Source organism: Trachypithecus francoisi, unplaced genomic scaffold, assembly GCF_009764315.1.
Source record: "Trachypithecus francoisi isolate TF-2019V2 unplaced genomic scaffold, Tfra_2.0 Lachesis_group10, whole genome shotgun sequence".
NCBI classification, from domain to species: domain Eukaryota; kingdom Metazoa; phylum Chordata; class Mammalia; order Primates; family Cercopithecidae; genus Trachypithecus; species Trachypithecus francoisi.
Genome location: NW_022681455.1, coordinates 38,848,592 through 38,868,436, shown reverse-complemented (window position 1 = coordinate 38,868,436; position 19,845 = coordinate 38,848,592). Strand labels below are relative to the sequence as shown.

Below are 19,845 nucleotides of genomic sequence, written 5' to 3'. Positions count from 1 at the left end.
GTCTGTCCATGCAAACTTCTCTCCAGAAAAGCCTTGGGAAGTCCCATATTCCCCATGTTTTGCCCCCATGTGTTCCCTTCTTGACCATGTAATCTGTATCTGAATGCATTCTCATCATTTTTTAGTCCAAGGAGACATGGTGTCCCTCCTTCTATCCAAAGACATTCTGTGATCCTCTCCACGCCCACTGACTCTTCTGACCTCACTCCATCATTCATTCAGTTCGTCTTTTTCACTTTATTCAATGCAGTGCTAAACATTGGAATGGTAATGGAGGCTGGAAGCCACTTCAGTCTAACAGGGAAAATGAGTGTTAAGCACGTAGACAATTCCAGCTGATCACGGCAGATTGGACATATGTGTTTATACATCCCAGCTTTGAAATCCCCTCAGGAACCAGACACTCTAGTTAACTTGGCAGAATGAACACACATGTTTATCTGGCATCCGCATGATACATCCAGAAACCTCGACAAAATAACACAGTAATCTTTTGAAAAGAATATACCCACAAAACAAATGGGAGAATGCCATATAAATTTTTCCATATGTTTCCAATACCATATAATAATAAAGTTAATGGGATTCAACAACTGGTACTGGGACAACTGAATATCCACTTGCAAAAGAAGGAAATGGCACCTTCTCCGTACATCATACAAACAGATTAACTCAAAATGGATCATAGGCCTAAAATTTCAGAACTAAAACTAAAAAAAACTCTTAGAGGAAAACATAGGCATAAATCTTCATGACCTTGGATAAGGCAAAGTTATCTTAGATGTGACACCAAAAGCAAAACAAAAGAAAAAAATTGATAAATTAGACTTCATCAAAATCAGAAACTTTTGTGCATCAAACAACACCATGAAGACATTGAAAAGAAAACCCAAAGAATGGGAGAAAAAAAAATGTAAATCACATATCTGATAAGGAACTAGTATCTATAAAACATTATTACAACTCAAAAATAAAAAGACAAATATCCAATTTTAAAATGAGCAAATGATCTGAATACCTGCTTCCAAAGGAAAGCATACAAAAGGTTAATAAGCACAGGAGGCCAGGCACAGTGGCTCACGTCTGTAATCCCAGCACTTTGGGAGGCACTTTGGGAGGCAGATCATTTGAGGTCAGGTGTTCAAGATCAGCCTGGCCAACAGGCGAAACCCCGTCTCTACTAAAAATACAAACATTAACTCGGTGTGATGGCACACGCCTGTAATTCCAGCTACTTGAGAGGCTGAGGCAGGAGAATCGCTTGAACCCAGGAGGCAGAGGTTGCAGTGAGCCAAGATGGCACCACTGCATTCCACAGCCTGAGGGACAGAGTGAGACCCCGTCTCAAAAACATAAAACTAAACACATGAAAGATGCTCAACATCACTAGCTAATAGGAAAACATATGTCAAAACCACCCTGAGATACCACTTCACACTCACCAGGACAGCTATCATCAAAAAGACAAATAATAGCAAGTGTTGGCAAGGGTGTAGAGCAACTGGAACCCTCATACACTGCTGGTGGGAATGAAAAATGATACAGTCGCTTTGGAAAGCAGCCTGGCAGTTCTTCAAAGAGTATAACATGGAGTTAGGAGGCAGTAATTCCATTCCTAGGTATACATACCCAAGAGAAATGAAAACTTAAGTCCAAAAAAAAAAACTTGGACACTTATGTTCACAGCAGCATTCTTTACAGCAGCCAAAGAGTGGAAACAACCCAAATGTCCATCAACTGGTGAACGGATAGCTACAATGTGGCATAACTGTACAATGGAATATTATTCAGCAATAAAAAGAAATGAAGTTTTGTGAGACAGAGGGATTGCTTGAGCCTTGGAATTAGAGGCTGCAGTGAGCCATATTCACACTACTGCATTCCAGCCTGGGTGACAGGGCAAGACCTCGTTGTTTCTTTAAAAAGAAAAAAAGAAATTAAGTTCTGATATATAGGCTACTATGAATAAATTTTGAAAACACTCCACTAAGAGAAAGAAGCTCGTCACCAAAGAACATATATTGTATGATTCTATTTGTATGAAATTTCCAGAATAGGCATGTCTATAGAGGCAGAAAGGAAATTTGGGGTTGCCTCGGGGCTGGGAGGGTCGAGAGGAAATAGAGACTAATGAGGACGAGTTTCTTTTGGGTGAGGAAGACGTTCTAAATTGATTGCAGTGATGGTAGTGCAGCTCTGTGAATATACTGAAAAGCACTGAGATGTACACTTTAAATGGGTGAACTGTATGGTATGTGAATTTTATCTCAATAAGGCTGCTAAAAAATAATTCATGCCAGAAATAATTTGAGCCAGAAATGGGGGAAAGAAACATTAATGGGAGATGGGAAAGTGAAGATACCATGTACGAGCGTTTGGAGAAGTCTGGTTGTAAATGAGAAGTGAAGGGAGAATTGGGAAAGTTTCCGTTGACAAGGAAAGCATGAGAGCATATGATACTGCTGGTGAGAAGGACCCAGTGGAGAGGACAACACTGAAGATACAGGAGAAAGGAAAACTGGTGGAACAAGGTCACTGAGAAGACAGGTAGGCATGGAATCAACAGCCCATTTGGAGGACCTCGGTTTTGAAGACAGGTGGAAACTTTCTCCACAGAACCAGAAGGAAGGAAAAATGGATACAGCAATAGTCAGCAATGTGCCAAAAGCTCTGATTGTGAAAATTATTTACATTCCTTTAATTATGAATAATCCCTGTCACTCCATCAAAGCCATATTGCCAGACACTCCATATCCTGCCAACCATTCTCTACTTTTCTCTTCCTTGCCCTACATAGTGAGATTCCCTCATTCTCTGACTTCCAGTTGGGTTTAACCCAAGAGGCAGCACTAAGAGAAGACAGGAGAGCTACAGGAGTGAGAAAGTGGGGTATTTCTTTCCCATTCCCTCCTTGCTTGGAGGTTGCATTTCTGGTACAGCCCTTCCACATGGCTTCAGTTTTTACTGGGCTCTGAAAGCACAATTTTCTTCCCTGGTCCCTTCAGCCCTAGTGGTGGTGACGACTTCCCACCACTGGGACTGCTGGGGTATCTCACCCTACTGGGATCTTCACTGATACTGTCCCATACACAATCCCTGTGCCTCAATTCCATCCCTGTGTCTGAATTCTGATCAAAGAACATGTGCAAAACAAACTTTATTAATCCTTGCTGAATTGGGCCACTCCACATAATCACAATGACCCACACTGCCATCAATGCCAAGGGTAAGAAACTTAGATGTACACATTCCTCTGCACAGATGTCCTGTGTCAGCGGGCAACCGAGTGGCTCAGCCACCTTCCTCTTATGTTCAACAAGTGGCAAAATAATGTCACTGCAAATACTACCTCTATAAGATGTCATGAATAGTTGAGGCCACACAAAGTAAAGCATCCTGTCCTAGCAAGGACTCCATCTTTTCTTGAGAAGACTCGCTAGTCCTTGAGGACTAAGACCATTCTTATAACTCAGTAAGAAACAGACTGAATATTAAAGAAGTGCCTTAGAGGCATGCCAGGGACTAGGAGACAGCTACATTGATTTTTAAATTTTGTTTTAATTAAGATATAATCCACGTCCCACAAAATTAACCTTGTGAAGTGTGCCATTTATTGGTTTTTAGCATATTCACAGACTTGTGCAATCATGACCACTATCTAATTCCATAATATTCTCATCACCTCAGAAAGCATCCCTATACCCATTAGCAGTCACCCCATTCCCCGTCTCCACAGCTCTGGCAACTACTAATGTGCTTGTGTTTCTGTAGAGCCAAGTTGATTTTTTTGGTTTTTTTTTTTAGACAGAGACTCACTCTGTGGCCCAGGCTGGAGTGGACACCTGCGACCTTCGCCTCCCAGGTTCAAAGGATTCTCCTGCCTCAGCCTCCCAAGTAGCTGGTGTAACGCTAAAGGTTTTGCCTTAGCCACGCCAAAGAATTGGCGTGGCAGCTGCCTGTGGCGAGTGATGAAGACATGGACTAAGAGAAAAAAAGCTGTAGGCTTTATTGAGCAGAGTGACAGTACAAAGCTTCCACAGTGTGGAAGGGGTCCTGAGCAGGTAGCCAGTGTTAGATTCTTTTATCACTTTTTAAACTTTTTAAGGCGGGAAATACGTGCGGGTGTGGTGGGGAGATGTTACTAGAGCAAGAAACAAAAACAATTAAAAGTCTTAGATCGTGAGGAAAACCGGAATTGCAACATAGGTTTCATCTACTTTATGACTTTGCAGCGGCATGGCAAAGGAGACAGGATCTCACAGGATTTTACAAAGTATTTTTACAAGGAATCGGAATTGGAAGCATAGATAAGGTCTGCTGATCATAGACAAATGGGCAATTAACATTCCTTTCAGTTTCAGCGTGGGGAAGGGAGAGAGGACACAGGGAAGCTTACAGCAAAATTTTCACTGTTTATAGCTTTCTTGGGGAAGAAAACACAAGCACAAATCCTGGTGTTAAGAATATTTTAAACATATATCTTCAATATTATTTATCTAGGACTAAAGTAAGGCTTGATGCAGGAATGAGTGAGTTTCACAGCTTCCTGAGCCTTTACTCGACTTAAGAAGCCTAGCTGGCCTCTCCTTTCACTGGGATTACAGGCGTGCACCACCATCCCCTGCTAATTTTTGTATTTTTATCCGAGACAGGATTTTGCCATGTTGGCCAGGCTGGTGTCAAACTCCTCAGCTCAAGTGATCCACCTGCCTTGTCCTCCCAAAGTGCTGGGATTATAGGCGTTGAGTCACTGCATCCGGCCCCAAGTTGATTTTGTTGACAGAATTGTTAATACTCATTAATTATTTAACAGTGTTTAACTTGGATCATAACATTTCTTTGGTTTTCTATTCCATTGGTACATCTATCAAGACAGAAGTTATCAGTTAGGCTCCAGTCAGGAAAACGGAAGACACACCAGCTATTGTAACAAATAGAATTAGAGAATTTAATATGGAGGATGGGTTAAATACAGTTAAAGTGTAGCAGGACGAGCCACAGACAAGAACCCCTCAGGCACTGAGTTGTGGAAGAAAAGGGCTTTATTCCGCTGGGCGCATCCACAGGCTCATGACTCCAAAAACCGAGCTCCCCGAGTGAGCAATTCCCGTCCCTTTCCGCCTGAGAGGGTCATGGTTGACTGAGCAAGCAGTGGGTACATGACTGCGGGCTGCATGCACCAGGACAGGACAGGACACGGCAGGGCTTTTCACAGTGCTTTTCCATACAATGTTTGGAATCTATAGATAACATAAATGGTTAGGTCAGGGGTCGATCTTTAACTACCAGGCCCAGGGCGTGGTGCACGCTGTCTGCCCATGGATTTCATTTCTGCCTTTTAGTTTTTACTTCTTTCTTTGGAGGCAGAAATTGGGCATAAGACAATATGAGGGGTGGTCTCCTCCCTTAAAAGGACCCAAAATGCTAACAGGGACACTGACAGCACACAGAGATATAACAGTAACAGTAGGAAGCAGCTGGCATCCCTAGGACTTGGGAGGAGGATGGAGTTATTAGAACTTGGAGCAGAGAAGTGAGGGGGCTGCCCAGCTGGCGCTGCTACATCAGGAGCTCAGAGAGGGAACACACGATGCTGGTACCATGAAAGGCACATGGGGCTGGCTCTGGAAGGGCTGGGAAAGCCAGGCCTGTGACTAAGTGCTGCTGCCAGAGTGAAGAGTTGTTGTGGATGTAGTAGTGTCAGGAATAGGAGGCAAATCAGGAAAGAGCAAGTCCCTTCTCTCTCCTCCAGCATCCTTCCAGCACACCCATTGGCAAAGCCTAAAAGGGAGCCAGCTGGCCAAGGAGAAAAGTGCTATCAGCCCTAGGATCACAGGACAGAAAGAACAATTGGAAACTAACAGAAGAAAGCTTTTTAATAATTTACATAATCTGTCCTAAACCACCCTTGGATGCGCCAAGACAAGGAACACTGCCCTGACTGCAAATAGCCCTGGTTCCCAAATATGATCTGAAACCACTGTTTGACCCAAAGCAACTTTGCCTCAAAAAAATTAGTGTTACGTATGTTGTGCTTCCAAAACTGATTGCTGTTCAGGAGTGTGATCCAACTTGCCCTGTCATTACAAATCATACTCTGGCTTCACTATAATGGCCATTTGATGGTAGGTTTGTGAGAAGACAGCCCAACTCTAACTAGGTCTTAATCACTCCAGGGCAAGTGACTGGGCATACTGCTCGGCAAGCATGCTCTTCAGAATTCTGCCTCCTGCATCTTGACTCACACTCTTGAGACTTAGCACTACCATTGGAGAATTACTGTATAATTGGTAGAGAGTTTTAGTTTGAGATGATGAAAGAGTTTTGGAAACAGATCATTGTGATGGTTATACAACATTGTGAATGTACCTAATGCCACTAAATTGTACACTTAAAATGGTTAAAATGGTAAACGCTATGTTAATATATCTTACCACAATAAAAAAGTTGCCAGCCAAAACAAAGAGTGGGGAGTGGGAAATGATTTTTAAAACTTAAAGAGACATTTCAATCAAATGTAATGCATGAACTTGTCTGGCTCGTAGTTCAGAGACAAACTCTAAAAAGACAATTTCTATTAAAGCTAAATATATTCATAATCTATGACTCGACAATTTCCCTTTGGAGTATATATCCACCAAATTAGTGCTTAGGTCCACCAAAAAAATTTACAAGAATGCTTAGTGTATAACCAAAAGCTATAAACAATCTAAATGCCCTCAAGAGTAGAATGAACAAATAAACTGTACTAAATCCATATTACGGAATACTATAGAGCAACGAGAAGTTGAAATGAAAGAACGAATGTGTCACAACTGCAAAGATGAATCTCATAAATATAACACTGAGCAAAAGAAGCCAGAAATAGAGAATATATGCTGCACCATCCCATTTATATGAAGTTCAAAAACAGGCAAAACTAATATACAGTGATAGAAGTCAAATGGTGATTACTTTTATGGGTGGGAGGGAGGTGTTACTGGCTGGAGTAAAGCACAAAGGAATCACGTGGGATACAGAAAGTGTTCCATATCTTGACCATGGAGATAGTTACAAGAGTGTATCATATGGAAACATTCATTGAATGGTGCACTTAAGATTTGTGCACTTTTCTGAGTATATGTTATATCTCAATTTTTTTAAAGCATAGAAACTAAAATAAAAAGCAACTTGAAACCATAGCTTCTATGGGGCTTTGTTTTTTTAATAACCAAAAATAAATAAATAAATAAATAAGGCCTTGGATCCTTCACAAGGGTGAGAGGCTGGAAATGAGACCTACCCCATCCCCAACCTTGTTTAGTATCAGGTGAATCAAGGGCTAAGCCCTCAGGGAAAGAGTGGACTAGAAAAGAAAGTCAGCTACCTTGGTTGAGGCGCTGGGCTGCGGGGAGCAAATTCTCCCTTGGGAATTTACAACTAGCTTATCCTTACATAGGTTTGGGGCTTGAGTTTACACCATCTATGAAGTTTTGGAAATTCCATCCTCTGAGAAACTAACATAAAGTTGTCCCAAGCTGGTGAAACTCCTAGGCACCACATAGAAATAAATAAACAGTTTCTCAACCAAGGCTGTCCAGCATTCCCACAAATAGATGTGTGTGCATTACTTTCCAATCCAAAAATGTAAAAAACAGGAAGAAACAAGCCACTCAGGGCAAGAGTTGAGAGAAACAGCACCAAGCAGAATGAGACTCCCCCATTTTTTTCAGATAGTGAAATTATGTTGCAAAATATAAAATATTTTTTAATGTCTCGAGAAAAATACAGACATGAAAAAAAGATTACATAAAAAGATAAGACATATTTGAAAAAGAACACAAAATAATGTATAGAAATAGATAAGTCAATAAATTTTAAAAAGAGGGCAGGGAGTAGAAGTATTTCCAAAAATATTAATAGTTACAATTAATGTAAATAGGTCAAAATTACCAGTTTTTTAAAAACAGACTTTCAGAATACATTAAAAATAAAACATAGTTAAATGTTCTTTACAAGAACAAAATCTAAAATAGGAGAAGCCAAAAAGGATGAAAGTCATAAAATGGAAAAAGATACATCTGAAAAATAGTAACCTGAAAAAAGCTGGTATAATTACATCAATATCAAACAAAATAAACTTTAAGGATAAAAAGCTTAATCAATAATGATACAGGAGCAACAAATCTGGAAGATATAATCATCTTAAACTTGACCACACCAAGAACAGGATGTTAAAATGGGTCACCAGATGGGCAAGGTGGCTCAGACTTACAATCCCAGCACTTTGAGAGGATGAGGTAGGAGAATCACATAAATCCAGGAATTCTAGTCTGCAGTGAGCCATGATCTTGCCTCATCTCAAAAAACTCCAGGCTGGGTGGCGGACCTCATCTCAAAAAACTAAATTAATTAACTAATTGAATGTCATGGGTTGTTTGGTGTTGTCTCAGTTACAGCCAAGGCCCCAAAACTGAGAACAAATAATTTTAAGGCTGGCCATGGTGGCTCACATCTGTAATCCCAGCACTTTGGGAGACCAAAGTGGGTGGATCACTTGAGCTCAGGAGTTCAAGACCAGCCTGGGTAACATGGTGAAACCCTGTCTCTACAAAAAAAATTTTTTAAATTAGCAAGGTGTGGTGGTATGCACCTGTAATCTCAGCTACTTGGGAGGCTGAAATGGGAAGATCACTTGAGCCCAGGAGGTCAAGGCTGCAGTAAGCCATGACCACATCACAGCAGAACAACCTGGGTAACAGAGCAAGACCCTGTCTCAAAAAAAGAAAGAAAAGAAAAGAAAAGAAAAAGAAAGAGAGAGACAGAGAGACGGAGCTCACAGCAGCTCAAGGAAGCCTGCCTGTCTCTGTAGACTCTACCGCTGCGGACAGCGCACAGCGCAGCTGCAGTCCATTAGGGGAAAGAGCGGGCCGTTGCAGACGCGAATGACTCTGTCTGACAGCTTTGGGGAGAGCCGTGGATCTCCTAACGCGGAGGTTGAGATCTGAGAACGGACAGACTGCCTGCTCAGGTGGGTCCCTGACCCCTGAGTAGCCTAGCTGGGAGACATCCCCCACTAGGGGCAGTCTGACACCCCACACCTCACGGGGTGAAGTCACCCCTGAGAGGAAACTTCCAAAGAAAGAATCAGACAGGTACACTCGCTGTTCAGCAATCTTCTATCTTCGGCAACCTCTGCTGCTGATACCCAGGCAAACAGGGTCTGGAGTGGACCTCAAGCAATCTCCAACAGACCAACAGACAGTCCTTCTGACTGTCAGACGGAAAACTATCAAACAGGAAGAACACCTATACCAAAACCCCATCAGTACGTCACCATCATCAAAGACCAGAGACAGATAAAACCACAAAGATGGGGAAGAAGCAGGGCAGAAAAGCTGGAAATTCAAAAAAGAGCGCATCTCCCCCTGCAAAGGAGCGCAGCCCATCGCCAGCAACGGATCAAAGCTGGTCAGAGAATGACTTTGACGAGATGAGAGAAGAAGGCTTCAGTCCATCAAACCTCTCAGAGCTAAAGGAGGAATTACGTACCCAGCGCAAAGAAACTAAAAATCTTGAAAAAAAGTGGAAGAATTGACAGCTAGACTAATTAATGCAGAGAAGATCATAAACGAAATGACAGAGATGAAAACCATGACACGAGAAATACGTGACAAATGCACAAGCTTCAGTAACCGACTCGATCAACTGGAAGAAAGAGTATCAGCGATTGAGGATCAAATGAATGAAATGAAGCGAGAAGAGAAACCAAAAGAAAAAAGAAGAAAAAGAAATGAACAAAGCCTGCAAGAAGTATGGGATTATGTAAAAAGACCAAATCTACGTCTGATTGGGGTGCCTGAAAGTGAGGGGGAAAATGGAACCAAGTTGGAAAACACTCTTCAGGATATCATCCAGGAGAACTTCCCCAACTTAGTAGGGCAGGCCAACATTCAAATTCAGGAAATACAGAGAACGCCACAAAGATACTCCTCCAGAAGAGCAACTCCAAGACACATAATTGCCAGATTCACCAAAGTTGAAATGAAGGAAAAAATCTTAAGGGCAGCCAGAGAGAAAGGTCGGGTTACCCACAAAGGGAAGCCCATCAGACTAACAGCAGACCTCTCGGCAGAAACTCTACAAGCCAGAAGAGAGTGGGGGCCAATATTCAACGTTCTTAAAGAAAAGAATTTAAACCCAGAATTTCATATCCAGCCAAACTAAGCTTCATCAGTGAAGGAGAAATAAAATCCTTTACAGATAAGCAAATGCTTAGAGATTTTGTCACCACCAGGCCTGCCTTACAAGAGACCCTGAAGGAAGCCCTAAACATGGAAAGGAACAACCGGTACCAGCCATTGCAAAAACATGCCAAATGTAAAGAACATCAAGGCTAGGAAGAAATTGCATCAACTAACGAGCAAAATAACCAGTTAATATCATAATGACAGGATCAAGTTCACACATAACAATATTAACCTTAAATGTCAATGGAATAAATGCTCCAATTAAAAGACACAGACTGGCAAACTGGATCAAGAGTCAAGACCCATCAGTCTGCTGTATTCAGGAGACCCATCTCACATGCAGAGACATACATAGGCTCAAAATAAAGGGATGGAGGAAGATCTACCAAGCAAATGGAGAACAAAAAAAAGCAGGGGTTGCAATCCTAGTCTCTGATAAAACAGACTTTAAACCATCAAAGATCAAAAGAGACAAAGAAGGCCATTACATAATGGTAAAGGGATCAATTCAACAGGAAGAGCTAACTCTCCTAAATATATATGCACCCAATACAGGAGCACCCAGATTCATAAAGCAAGTCCTTAGAGACCTACAAAGAGACTTAGACTCCCATACAATAATAATGGGAGACTTCAACACTCCACTGTCAACATTAGACAGATCAACGAGACAGAAAGTTAACAAGGATATCCAGGAATTGAACTCATCTCTGCACCAAGCGGACCTAATAGACATCTATAGAACTCTCCACCCCAATCAACAGAATATACATTCTTCTCAGCACCACATCGCACTTATTCCAAAATTGACCACATAATTGGAAGTAAAGCACTCCTCAGCAAATGTACAAGAACAGAAATTATAACAAACTGTCTCTCAGACCACAGTGCAATCAAACTAGAACTCAGGACTAAGAAACTCAATCAAACCGCTCAACTACATGGAAACTGAACAACCTGCTCCTGAATGACTACTGGGTACATAATGAAATGAAAGCAGAAATAAAGATGTTCTTCGAAACCAATGAGAACAAAGATACAACATACCAGAATCTCTGGGACACATTTAAAGCAGTGTGTAGAGGGAAATTTATAGCACTAAATGCCCACAAGAGAAAGCAGGAGAGATCTAAAATGGACACTCTAACATCACAATTAAAAGAACTAGAGAGGCAAGAGCAAACACATTCAAAAGCTAGCAGAAGGCAAGAAATAACTAAGATCAGAGCAGAACTGAAGGAGATAGAGACACAAAAAACCCTCCAAAAAATCAATGAATCCAGGAGTTGGTTTTTTGAAAAGATCAACAAAATTGACAGACCGCTAGCAAGACTAATAAAGAAGAAAAGAGAGAGGAATCAAATAGTCGCAATAAAAAATGATAGGGGATATCACCACCGACCCCACAGAAATACAAACAACCATCAGAGAATACTATAAATGCCTCTACGCAAATCAACTAGAAAATCTAGAAGAAATGGATAATTTCCTGGACACTTACACTCTCCCAAGACTAAACCAGGAAGAAGTTGAATCCCTGAATAGACCAATAGCAGGCTCTGAAATTGAGGCAACAATTAATAGCCTACCCACCAAAAAAAGTCCAGGACCAGATGGATTCACAGCTGAATTCTACCAGAGGTACAAGGAGGAGCTGGTACCATTCCTTCTGAAACTATTTCAATCAATAGAAAAAGAGGGAATCCTCCCTAACTCTTTTTATGAGGCCAACATCATCCTGATACCAAAGCCTGGCAGAGACACAACAAAAAAAGAGAATTTTAGACCAATATCCCTGATGAACATCGATGCAAAAATCCTCAATAAAATACTGGCAAACCGGATTCAGCAGCACATCAAAAAGCTATCCACCATGATCAAGTGGGCTTCATCCCTGGGATGCAAGGCTGGTTCAACATTCGCAAATCAATGAACGTAATCCAGCATATAAACAGAACCAAAGACAAGAACCACATGATTATCTCAATAGATGCAGAAAAGGCTTTTGACAAAATTCAACAGCCCTTCATGCTAAAAACGCTCAATAAATTCGGTATTGATGGAACGTACCTCAAAATAATAAGAGCTATTTATGACAAACCCACAGCTAATATCATACTGAATGGGCAAAAACTGGAAAAATTCCCTTTGAAAACTGGCACAAGACAGGGATGCCCTCTCTCACCACTCCTATTCAACATCGTGTTGGAAGTTCTGGCTAGGGCAATCAGGCAAGAGAAAGAAATCAAGGGTATCCAGTTAGGAAAAGAAGAAGTCAAATTCCCCTGTTTGCAGATGACATGATTGTATATTTAGAAAACCCCATTGTCTCAGCCCAAAATCTCCTTAAGCTGATAAGCAACTTCAGCAAAGTCTCAGGATACAAAATTAATGTGCAAAAATCACAAGCATTCTTATACACCAGTAACAGACAAGCAGAGAGCCAAATCAGGAATGAACTTCCATTCACAATTGCTTCAAAGAGAATCAAATACCTAGGAATCCAGCTTACAAGGGATGTAAAGGACCTCTTCAAGGAGAACTACAAACCACTGCTCAGTGAAATCAAAGAGGACACAAACAAATGGAAGAACATACCATGCTCATGGATAGGAAGAATCAATATCGTGAAAATGGCCATACTGCCCAAGGTTATTTATAGATTCAATGCCATCCCCATCAAGCTACCATGACTTTCTTCACAGAATTGGAAAAAACTACTTTAAAGTTCATATGGAACCAAAAAAGAGCCCGCATTGCCAAGACAATCCTAAGTCAAAAGGACAAAGCTGGAGGCGTCACGCTACCTGACTTCAAACTATACTACAAGGCTACAGTAACCAAAACAGCATGGTACTGGTACCACAACAGAGATATAGACCAATGGAACAGAACAGAGTCCTCAGAAATAATACCACACATCTACAGCCATCTGATCTTTGACAAACCTGAGAGAAACAAGAAATGGGGAAAGGATTCCCTATTTAATAAATGGTGCTGGGAAAATTGGCTAGCCATAAGTAGAAAGCTGAAACTGGATCCTTTCCTTACCCCTTATACGAAAATTAATTCAAGATGGATCAGAGACTTAAATGTTAGACCTAATACCATAAAAACCCTAGAAGAAAATCTAGGTAGTACCATTCAGGACATAGGCATGGGCAAGGACTTCATGTCTAAAACACCAAAAGCAACGGCAGCAAAAGCAAAAATTGACACATGGGATCTAATTAAACTAAAGAGCTTTTGCACAGCAAAAGAAACTACCATCAGAGTGAACAGGCAACCTACAGAATGGGAGAAAATTTTTGCAACCTACTCATCTGACAAAGGGCTAATATCCAGAATCTACAAAGAACTCAAACAAATATACAAGAAAAAAACAAACAACCCCATCAAAAAGTGGGGAAAGGATATGAACAGACATTTCTCAAAAGAAGACATCCATACAGCCAACAGACACATGAAAAAATGCTCATCATCACTCGCCATCAGAGAAATGCAAATCAAAACCACAATGAGATACCATCTCACACCAGTTAGAATGGCAATCATTAAGAAGTCAGGAAACAACAGGTGTTGGAGAGGATGTGGAGAAATAGGAACACTTTTACACTGCTGGTGGGATTGTAAACTAGTTCAACCATTATGGAAAACAGTATGGCGATTCCTCAAGGATCTAGAACTAGATGTACCATATGACCCAGCCATCCCACTACTGGGTATATACCCAAAGGATTATAAATTACTCTACTAGAAAGACACATGCACACGTATGTTTATTGCGGCACTATTCACAATAGCAAAGACTTGGAATCAACCCAAATGTCCATCTGTGACAGACTGGATTAAGAAAATGTGGCACATATACACCATGGAATACTATGCAGCCATAAAAAAGGATGAGTTTGCGTCCTTTGTAGGGACATGGATGCAGCTGGAATCCATCATTCTTAGCAAACTATCACAAGAAGAGAAACCAAACACCGCATGTTCTCACTCATAGGTGGGAACTGAACAATGAGATCACTTGGACTCGGGAAGGGGAACATCACACACTGGGGCCTATCATGGGGAGGGGGGAGGAGGGAGGGATTGCATTGGGGAGTTTACATGATATAAACGTCATGCACATGTACCCTAGAACTTAAAGTATAATAAAAAATATATTAAAAAAAAAAAGGAATTAAAAAAAAAGAGAGAGACAGAGAAAGAGACGAAAGAAAGAAAGAACGAAAGAACGAAAGAAAAGAGAAGAAAGAACGAAAGAGAGAAAGAAAAGAAAGAAGAGAGAAAGAAAGAAGGAAGGAAGGGAAGAAAAAAGAAAAAGAAAGAAAAAAGAAAGAGAGAGAAAGAAAGAAAGAAAGAAAGAAAGGAAGGAAGGAAGGAAGGAAGGAAGGAAGGAAGGGAAGAAAGGAAGGAAGGAAGGAAGGAGTTCAGTTCAAGATGTAAATTCATGTCTTGAATTTATGAGAGAGGTCACATTACGTGCTGGGACTTGAAAATGATTAGACAGGGTTTCTGTCTTTGTGCTTTTGAGTCAATGGAGGATAAACAGGTATCCAAATAGTTTCAACATAACACAATGCTGAAGAGGTTAGATTTTATCCTTCAAAGACTGTGTGCTACTGCCAAGAAGGATTTAAGCTGGGGTGTTGCACAATCAGATTTGATGGCAATGTGGATGGATGTGTCAGGGCAAACATGGAAGCAGTGAGACCAGTTGGATCACCAAATGAATTGCTAAAGTCAAAATGAGCAGTAAGGGCGTGACCTAGAAAGGGAAAGAACAGGCTGAAATTCAAGCAAAATCTGAGTAAGAAAAAAATCCTAGGCTGGGAGTAGTGGCACATACCTGTAATCCCAGCACTTTGGGAGGCCAAGGCTGTGGATCACCTGAGGTCAGGAGTTCGAGACCAGCCTGGTCAACATGGCAAAACCCCCGTCTCTACTAAAAATACAAAAATTAGCTGGGCATGGTGGTGCACATCTGTAATCCCAGCTACTTGGGAGGCTGAGGCAGGAGAATCACTTGAACCTGGGAGGCAGAGGTTGCAGTGAGCTGAGATCGTACCATTGTACTCCATCCTGGGTGACAAGAGTGAAACTTCATCTCAAAAAAAGAAAAAAAAAAAAAAAGTCCCAGCTAAGCCTCTCAGGACTGGCTGGATATAGGAAATGAAGGGGTGAGGAAAGGAGTCTAGATGATTCCCAGGTTTCTGACTGACTTAGAGGGAAAGTATGTTGGAGTTAAAGCCACAAGAAAGATGATATGGCCCTGGTAGCCATGCACAGTGGAAGAAGAGCTGTGAACCACTTGCAGAGCCTCAGGAAATGCCAGCATTAGGCTTAGGATATCAACAAAATGTTAGTCTAGGGTGTGGCCAGGGCTTTTGCTGTTGAAGGTATGAAAGTCCTTGGAGCAGAGAATGTCCAAAAAAAAAAGTCTAAATGCTACTGACCCAGGTTTCTACTTTTAGACTGAAATTTCACATTTTAGGTTTATAAGCCAATATTTTTGTGATTTTAATTTAATGAACAAATGCATACCTCATTGAGGGTCAACATCTCTTCTACTTTGATAGCACCACTTTCAGGCAGAGAAATCAACACAGTTTTGGCTATCTCCTTTAGAACTGTATCAATATGCATTTCACACAAGTCACTGATCTACAAGGAAGAAAAATGTAAGAAAAAAAACTCTTCTTTCCTTTAGAGCTAGGTTTTCATCCAAAACAGGCTTGAGTTATAAATTAATTTAAAAGGCTAAATCTAGAAACTTGCATATTGAGCCAAGCATAATTTGGTGAACATTTTAGGAGGACATCTGCAAAGAAAGCTTGACATAAAACTAAATTTTTCTTGAGCAATAACATGTGCCATAACCTTATATGTGTTATCTCCTTTAATCCTGATTCCAGCACGGGAGGCATTGATATCCCAGTTTTACAACTAAAGACACCAAGGCTCTGAGAAGTAAAGCAACCTGGTAAGGAACACATAGCTAGTAACAGGCAGAGAATCCTTATTTAACTCCAAAGCCCCTGAGTTTGTGTATTACACCATGCTGCCATGACAGACAGACCAGCACATCTAAAATGACAGTCATGTTCTATGTAGCCAACACGTCAGAAATCAATAGACCATCTTCAATTTGATGATCATCTCATCTAGTTAATGTTAAATACATTAATATTAATATTTAAGCACTCTCCTCTGCCACTTTTGACAGTCTACAATTATCCTATATTCTAAGCTATAGTGTGAAGTTGAACCGTCATTTCAACATATTAAAGGCAAGGTAATTCAGGAATAAGAACAAAGCAACCTTAAATGAAGACCCCAATCCAGTAAAAGAATATAAAGCTTTTTTTTTTCTTTGAGACGGAGTCTTGCCCTGTCTCCCAGGCTGAAGTGCAACGGCACGATCTCAGCTCACTGCAACCTCCACTTCCCGGGTTCAAACAATTCTTCTGCCTCAGCATCCCGAGTAGCTGGGATTACAGGCACCCACCACCATGCCCAGCTAATTTTTGTATTTTTAGTAGAGACGGGGTTTCATCATGTTGGCCAGGCTGGTCTCAAATTCCTGACCTCGTGATCCACCCACCTCAGCCTCCCAAAGTGCTGGGATTACAGGTGTGAGCCACTGTGTCCGGCCCAAAGCATTATATTTTAAACCTAATGGATGTCCTTTTAGTTAAAAGTCATACCCTTTAAAAAGCTTTCGGCCGGGCGCGGTGGCTCAAGCCTGTAATCCCAGCACTTTGGGAGGCCGAGACAGGTGGATCACGAGGTCAGGAGATCGAGACCATCCTGGCTAACACTGTGAAACCCCGTCTCTACTAAAAAATACAAAAAACTAGCTGGGCGAGGTGGCGGGCGCCTGTAGTCCCAGCTACCTGGGAGGCTGAGGCAGGAGAATGGCGTAAACCCGGGAGGTGGAGCTTGCAGTGAGCTGAGATCCGGTCACTGCACTCCAGCCCGGGCGACAGAGCGAGACTCCGTCTCAAAAAAAAAAAAAAAAAAAAAGAGCTTTCATAATAATCAAACTATTACTTATATCCTGAGTATATATGTCGATAGCTTTTTAAATGTATAGATCATACCTTCTTTAAAAGTTGATTGAACATATCCAAAACTGATTCAACTTCTTGAAAGAAGCTTTCCAGTGTTAAAGACGACCATGTTAACACTGTGAGTCCTTGCCTCAACACAGATTCCACCTAAGGAGGTAAAAACACAACTACTTCTATTAACAGGAGCGTCTGCACTTATAGAAGAGGATTTATCACCTGCAAATACTATATGTTATATTTTCTTACATATATTTTCCCTCTATTACACTGAATAAAGATGACGTTTTATTTTTAACCATCTTTGGCTGTCCAGGAAACAATCATGAATTTTCAGAAAAAGTGCCCATGATTTGGATTTAGTTGTTTTTTCAAAGGCAACGAAACTTAGACAAGAAATACTATAGAAAAAAAGAGCTATAAAATTGAACTAGAGAGATAGAGGGTCTAAAGAAGAATAGATGTTTCAAAATCCATAATTTATAGAACTGAAATCGAACTTTAAATAATAGGAAAATCAATATAAACCTTCAGCAATACCAACCTTTTTCATTTTAGGGGTCATCAAATTGACAAATACAGAAGGCATTTCCTGACATAACTCATCATAATATTGCAGAAGACCCTGTAAGAAGTTGAAATGGCATGTTTTATTTTAATTCATTTTAAAGTAGCAGTCACATTTTGATTCATGCCAGGAAGGTTTCATAATCCCAGTTTCTTCTTGGTCCTGCCATGATGACAGCTGCCCATTTGAACTTATGCTGTTTTACCATACTTTTTCTGTACCTGTAAATTACCTGAGCATCTCCTTTAAACAAGTCAATAGCAATTTCTACATCTTCATTTTTCATATTTATTATTTGTCTGTCTAGATGTATATTAAGTAGTTTGAATTATCTTTTTGTGATATCTGTCATTACACATTTCCTCTTTTGTTCCTTATCTTCTGACACATTAAAACATACTCATCTTATCACTGATGCCACACTTGCTTTCATAAGTCAAAATAAATTTAGCTTCTCCACATAAACAGAATAAGGTTTTACAATATCTCTTAGATGTTGTTTTAAAGATGATCCATGATGATCAATTTTTCACTATTTTGTAATTTACTACACTATAGTGTGGGAAATGCGGATTCAAGTTACTTTATCTCCAAATGAATAATCTTAAACTGTTTCAATTTTTACCTAATAGTTTCAAAGCTCTTGATTCCTCTTTCCCCTTTATACATTACTTGTAGTTGAAGTTTTATTTATACTTAACACTGGCTAAAGAACTTTGACTTTCTTGATATTGTTCAATACTAGCTAAAATCTTGTAAGTGTAATGCAAACTATATTAGCTTCGATTTATAACAGTACATTTAAACCCAATCCTCCAAAATCACAGCTAGCCAGTAAAAAAGCTCGTGTGTAGCTTCTGATGCCAAAGTCAGTTTCTACAATGCTAATGTTACTCTAGTTTAAAAAAATATAAAAATAGGCCAGGCACGGTGGCTCAAGCCTGTAATCCCAGCACTTTGGGAGGCCGAGACGGGCGGATCACAAGGTCAGGAGATCGAGACCATCCTAACACGGTGAAACCCCGTCTCTACTAAAAAATACAAAAAACTAGCCAGGTGACGTGGCGGGCGCCTGTAGTCCCAGCTACTCGGGAGGCTGAGGCAGGAGAATGGCGTGAACCCAGGAGGCGGAGCTTGCAGTGAGCTGAGATCGGGCCACTGCACTCCAGCCTGGGTGACAGAGCGAGACTCTGTCTCAAAAAATAAATAAATAAAAATAAAAATAAATATTATTTTGGTAAGAGCTAAACTGCTGCAAGACAACATTGCATAAATCTTCATGACTTTGTATTTGAAAAAGGTTTCTTAGATATGACACTAAAAACACAAAAGACAAAGTAGATAAACTGGACTTCAGCAAAATTTAAAATATTTGTGCTTCAAAGAACACCAACAAGAAAATGAAAATACAACCCAAAAAAAAATGGGAAAAGAAATTTGCAAATCATATATCTGATAAGGGACTAGTATTTAAAACCTAAAATGAACTTTATAATAAAAAAAATAGACAGATACTCAATTTAAAAATGAGCAAAGGATCTGAATAGATGCTGCTGAAGGAAAGTATGCAAAAGGTTAGTAAGCACATGAAAAGATGCTCAACAATCACCAGCCATTAGGGAAATGAAAACAAAATCAAAAGGAGATATCACCCCACACTCACCAGGAGGGCTATCATAAAAGTGACAAACAATAGGCCAGGTGCAGTGGCTCAGGCTTGTAATCCCAGCTCTTTGGGATGCTGAGGTGGGCGGGTCACAAGGTCAAGAGATGGAGACCATCCTGGCCAACATGGTGAAACCCCGTCTCTACCAAAAATACAAAAATTAGCTGGGCATGGTGGCGCACGCCTGTGGTCCCAGCTACTCGGGAGGCTGAAGCAGGAGAATCGCTTGAACCCAGCAGGTGGAGGTTGCAGTGAGCGGAGATCACACCACTGCACTCCAGCCTGGCAACAGAGCAAGACTCTGTC

The 19,845-nt window shown here is 40.7% G+C and overlaps 1 protein-coding gene across 1 annotated transcript in view; it reads right to left on the bottom strand.

The window, feature by feature from the left end:
• The window catches only part of DNAH8 (dynein axonemal heavy chain 8), a 334,964-nt gene that overhangs the window by 244,319 nt on the left and 70,800 nt on the right, over nucleotides 1-19,845 (bottom strand). Inside the window, exons 19-21 of the mRNA XM_033217044.1 lie at nucleotides 17,850-17,930; nucleotides 17,339-17,455; nucleotides 15,780-15,899 (exon numbers count right to left, since the gene is read on the bottom strand). Coding sequence (XP_033072935.1) covers nucleotides 15,780-15,899; nucleotides 17,339-17,455; nucleotides 17,850-17,930 — 318 coding nt within the window. The remainder of the gene's footprint in view (nucleotides 1-15,779; nucleotides 15,900-17,338; nucleotides 17,456-17,849; nucleotides 17,931-19,845) is intronic.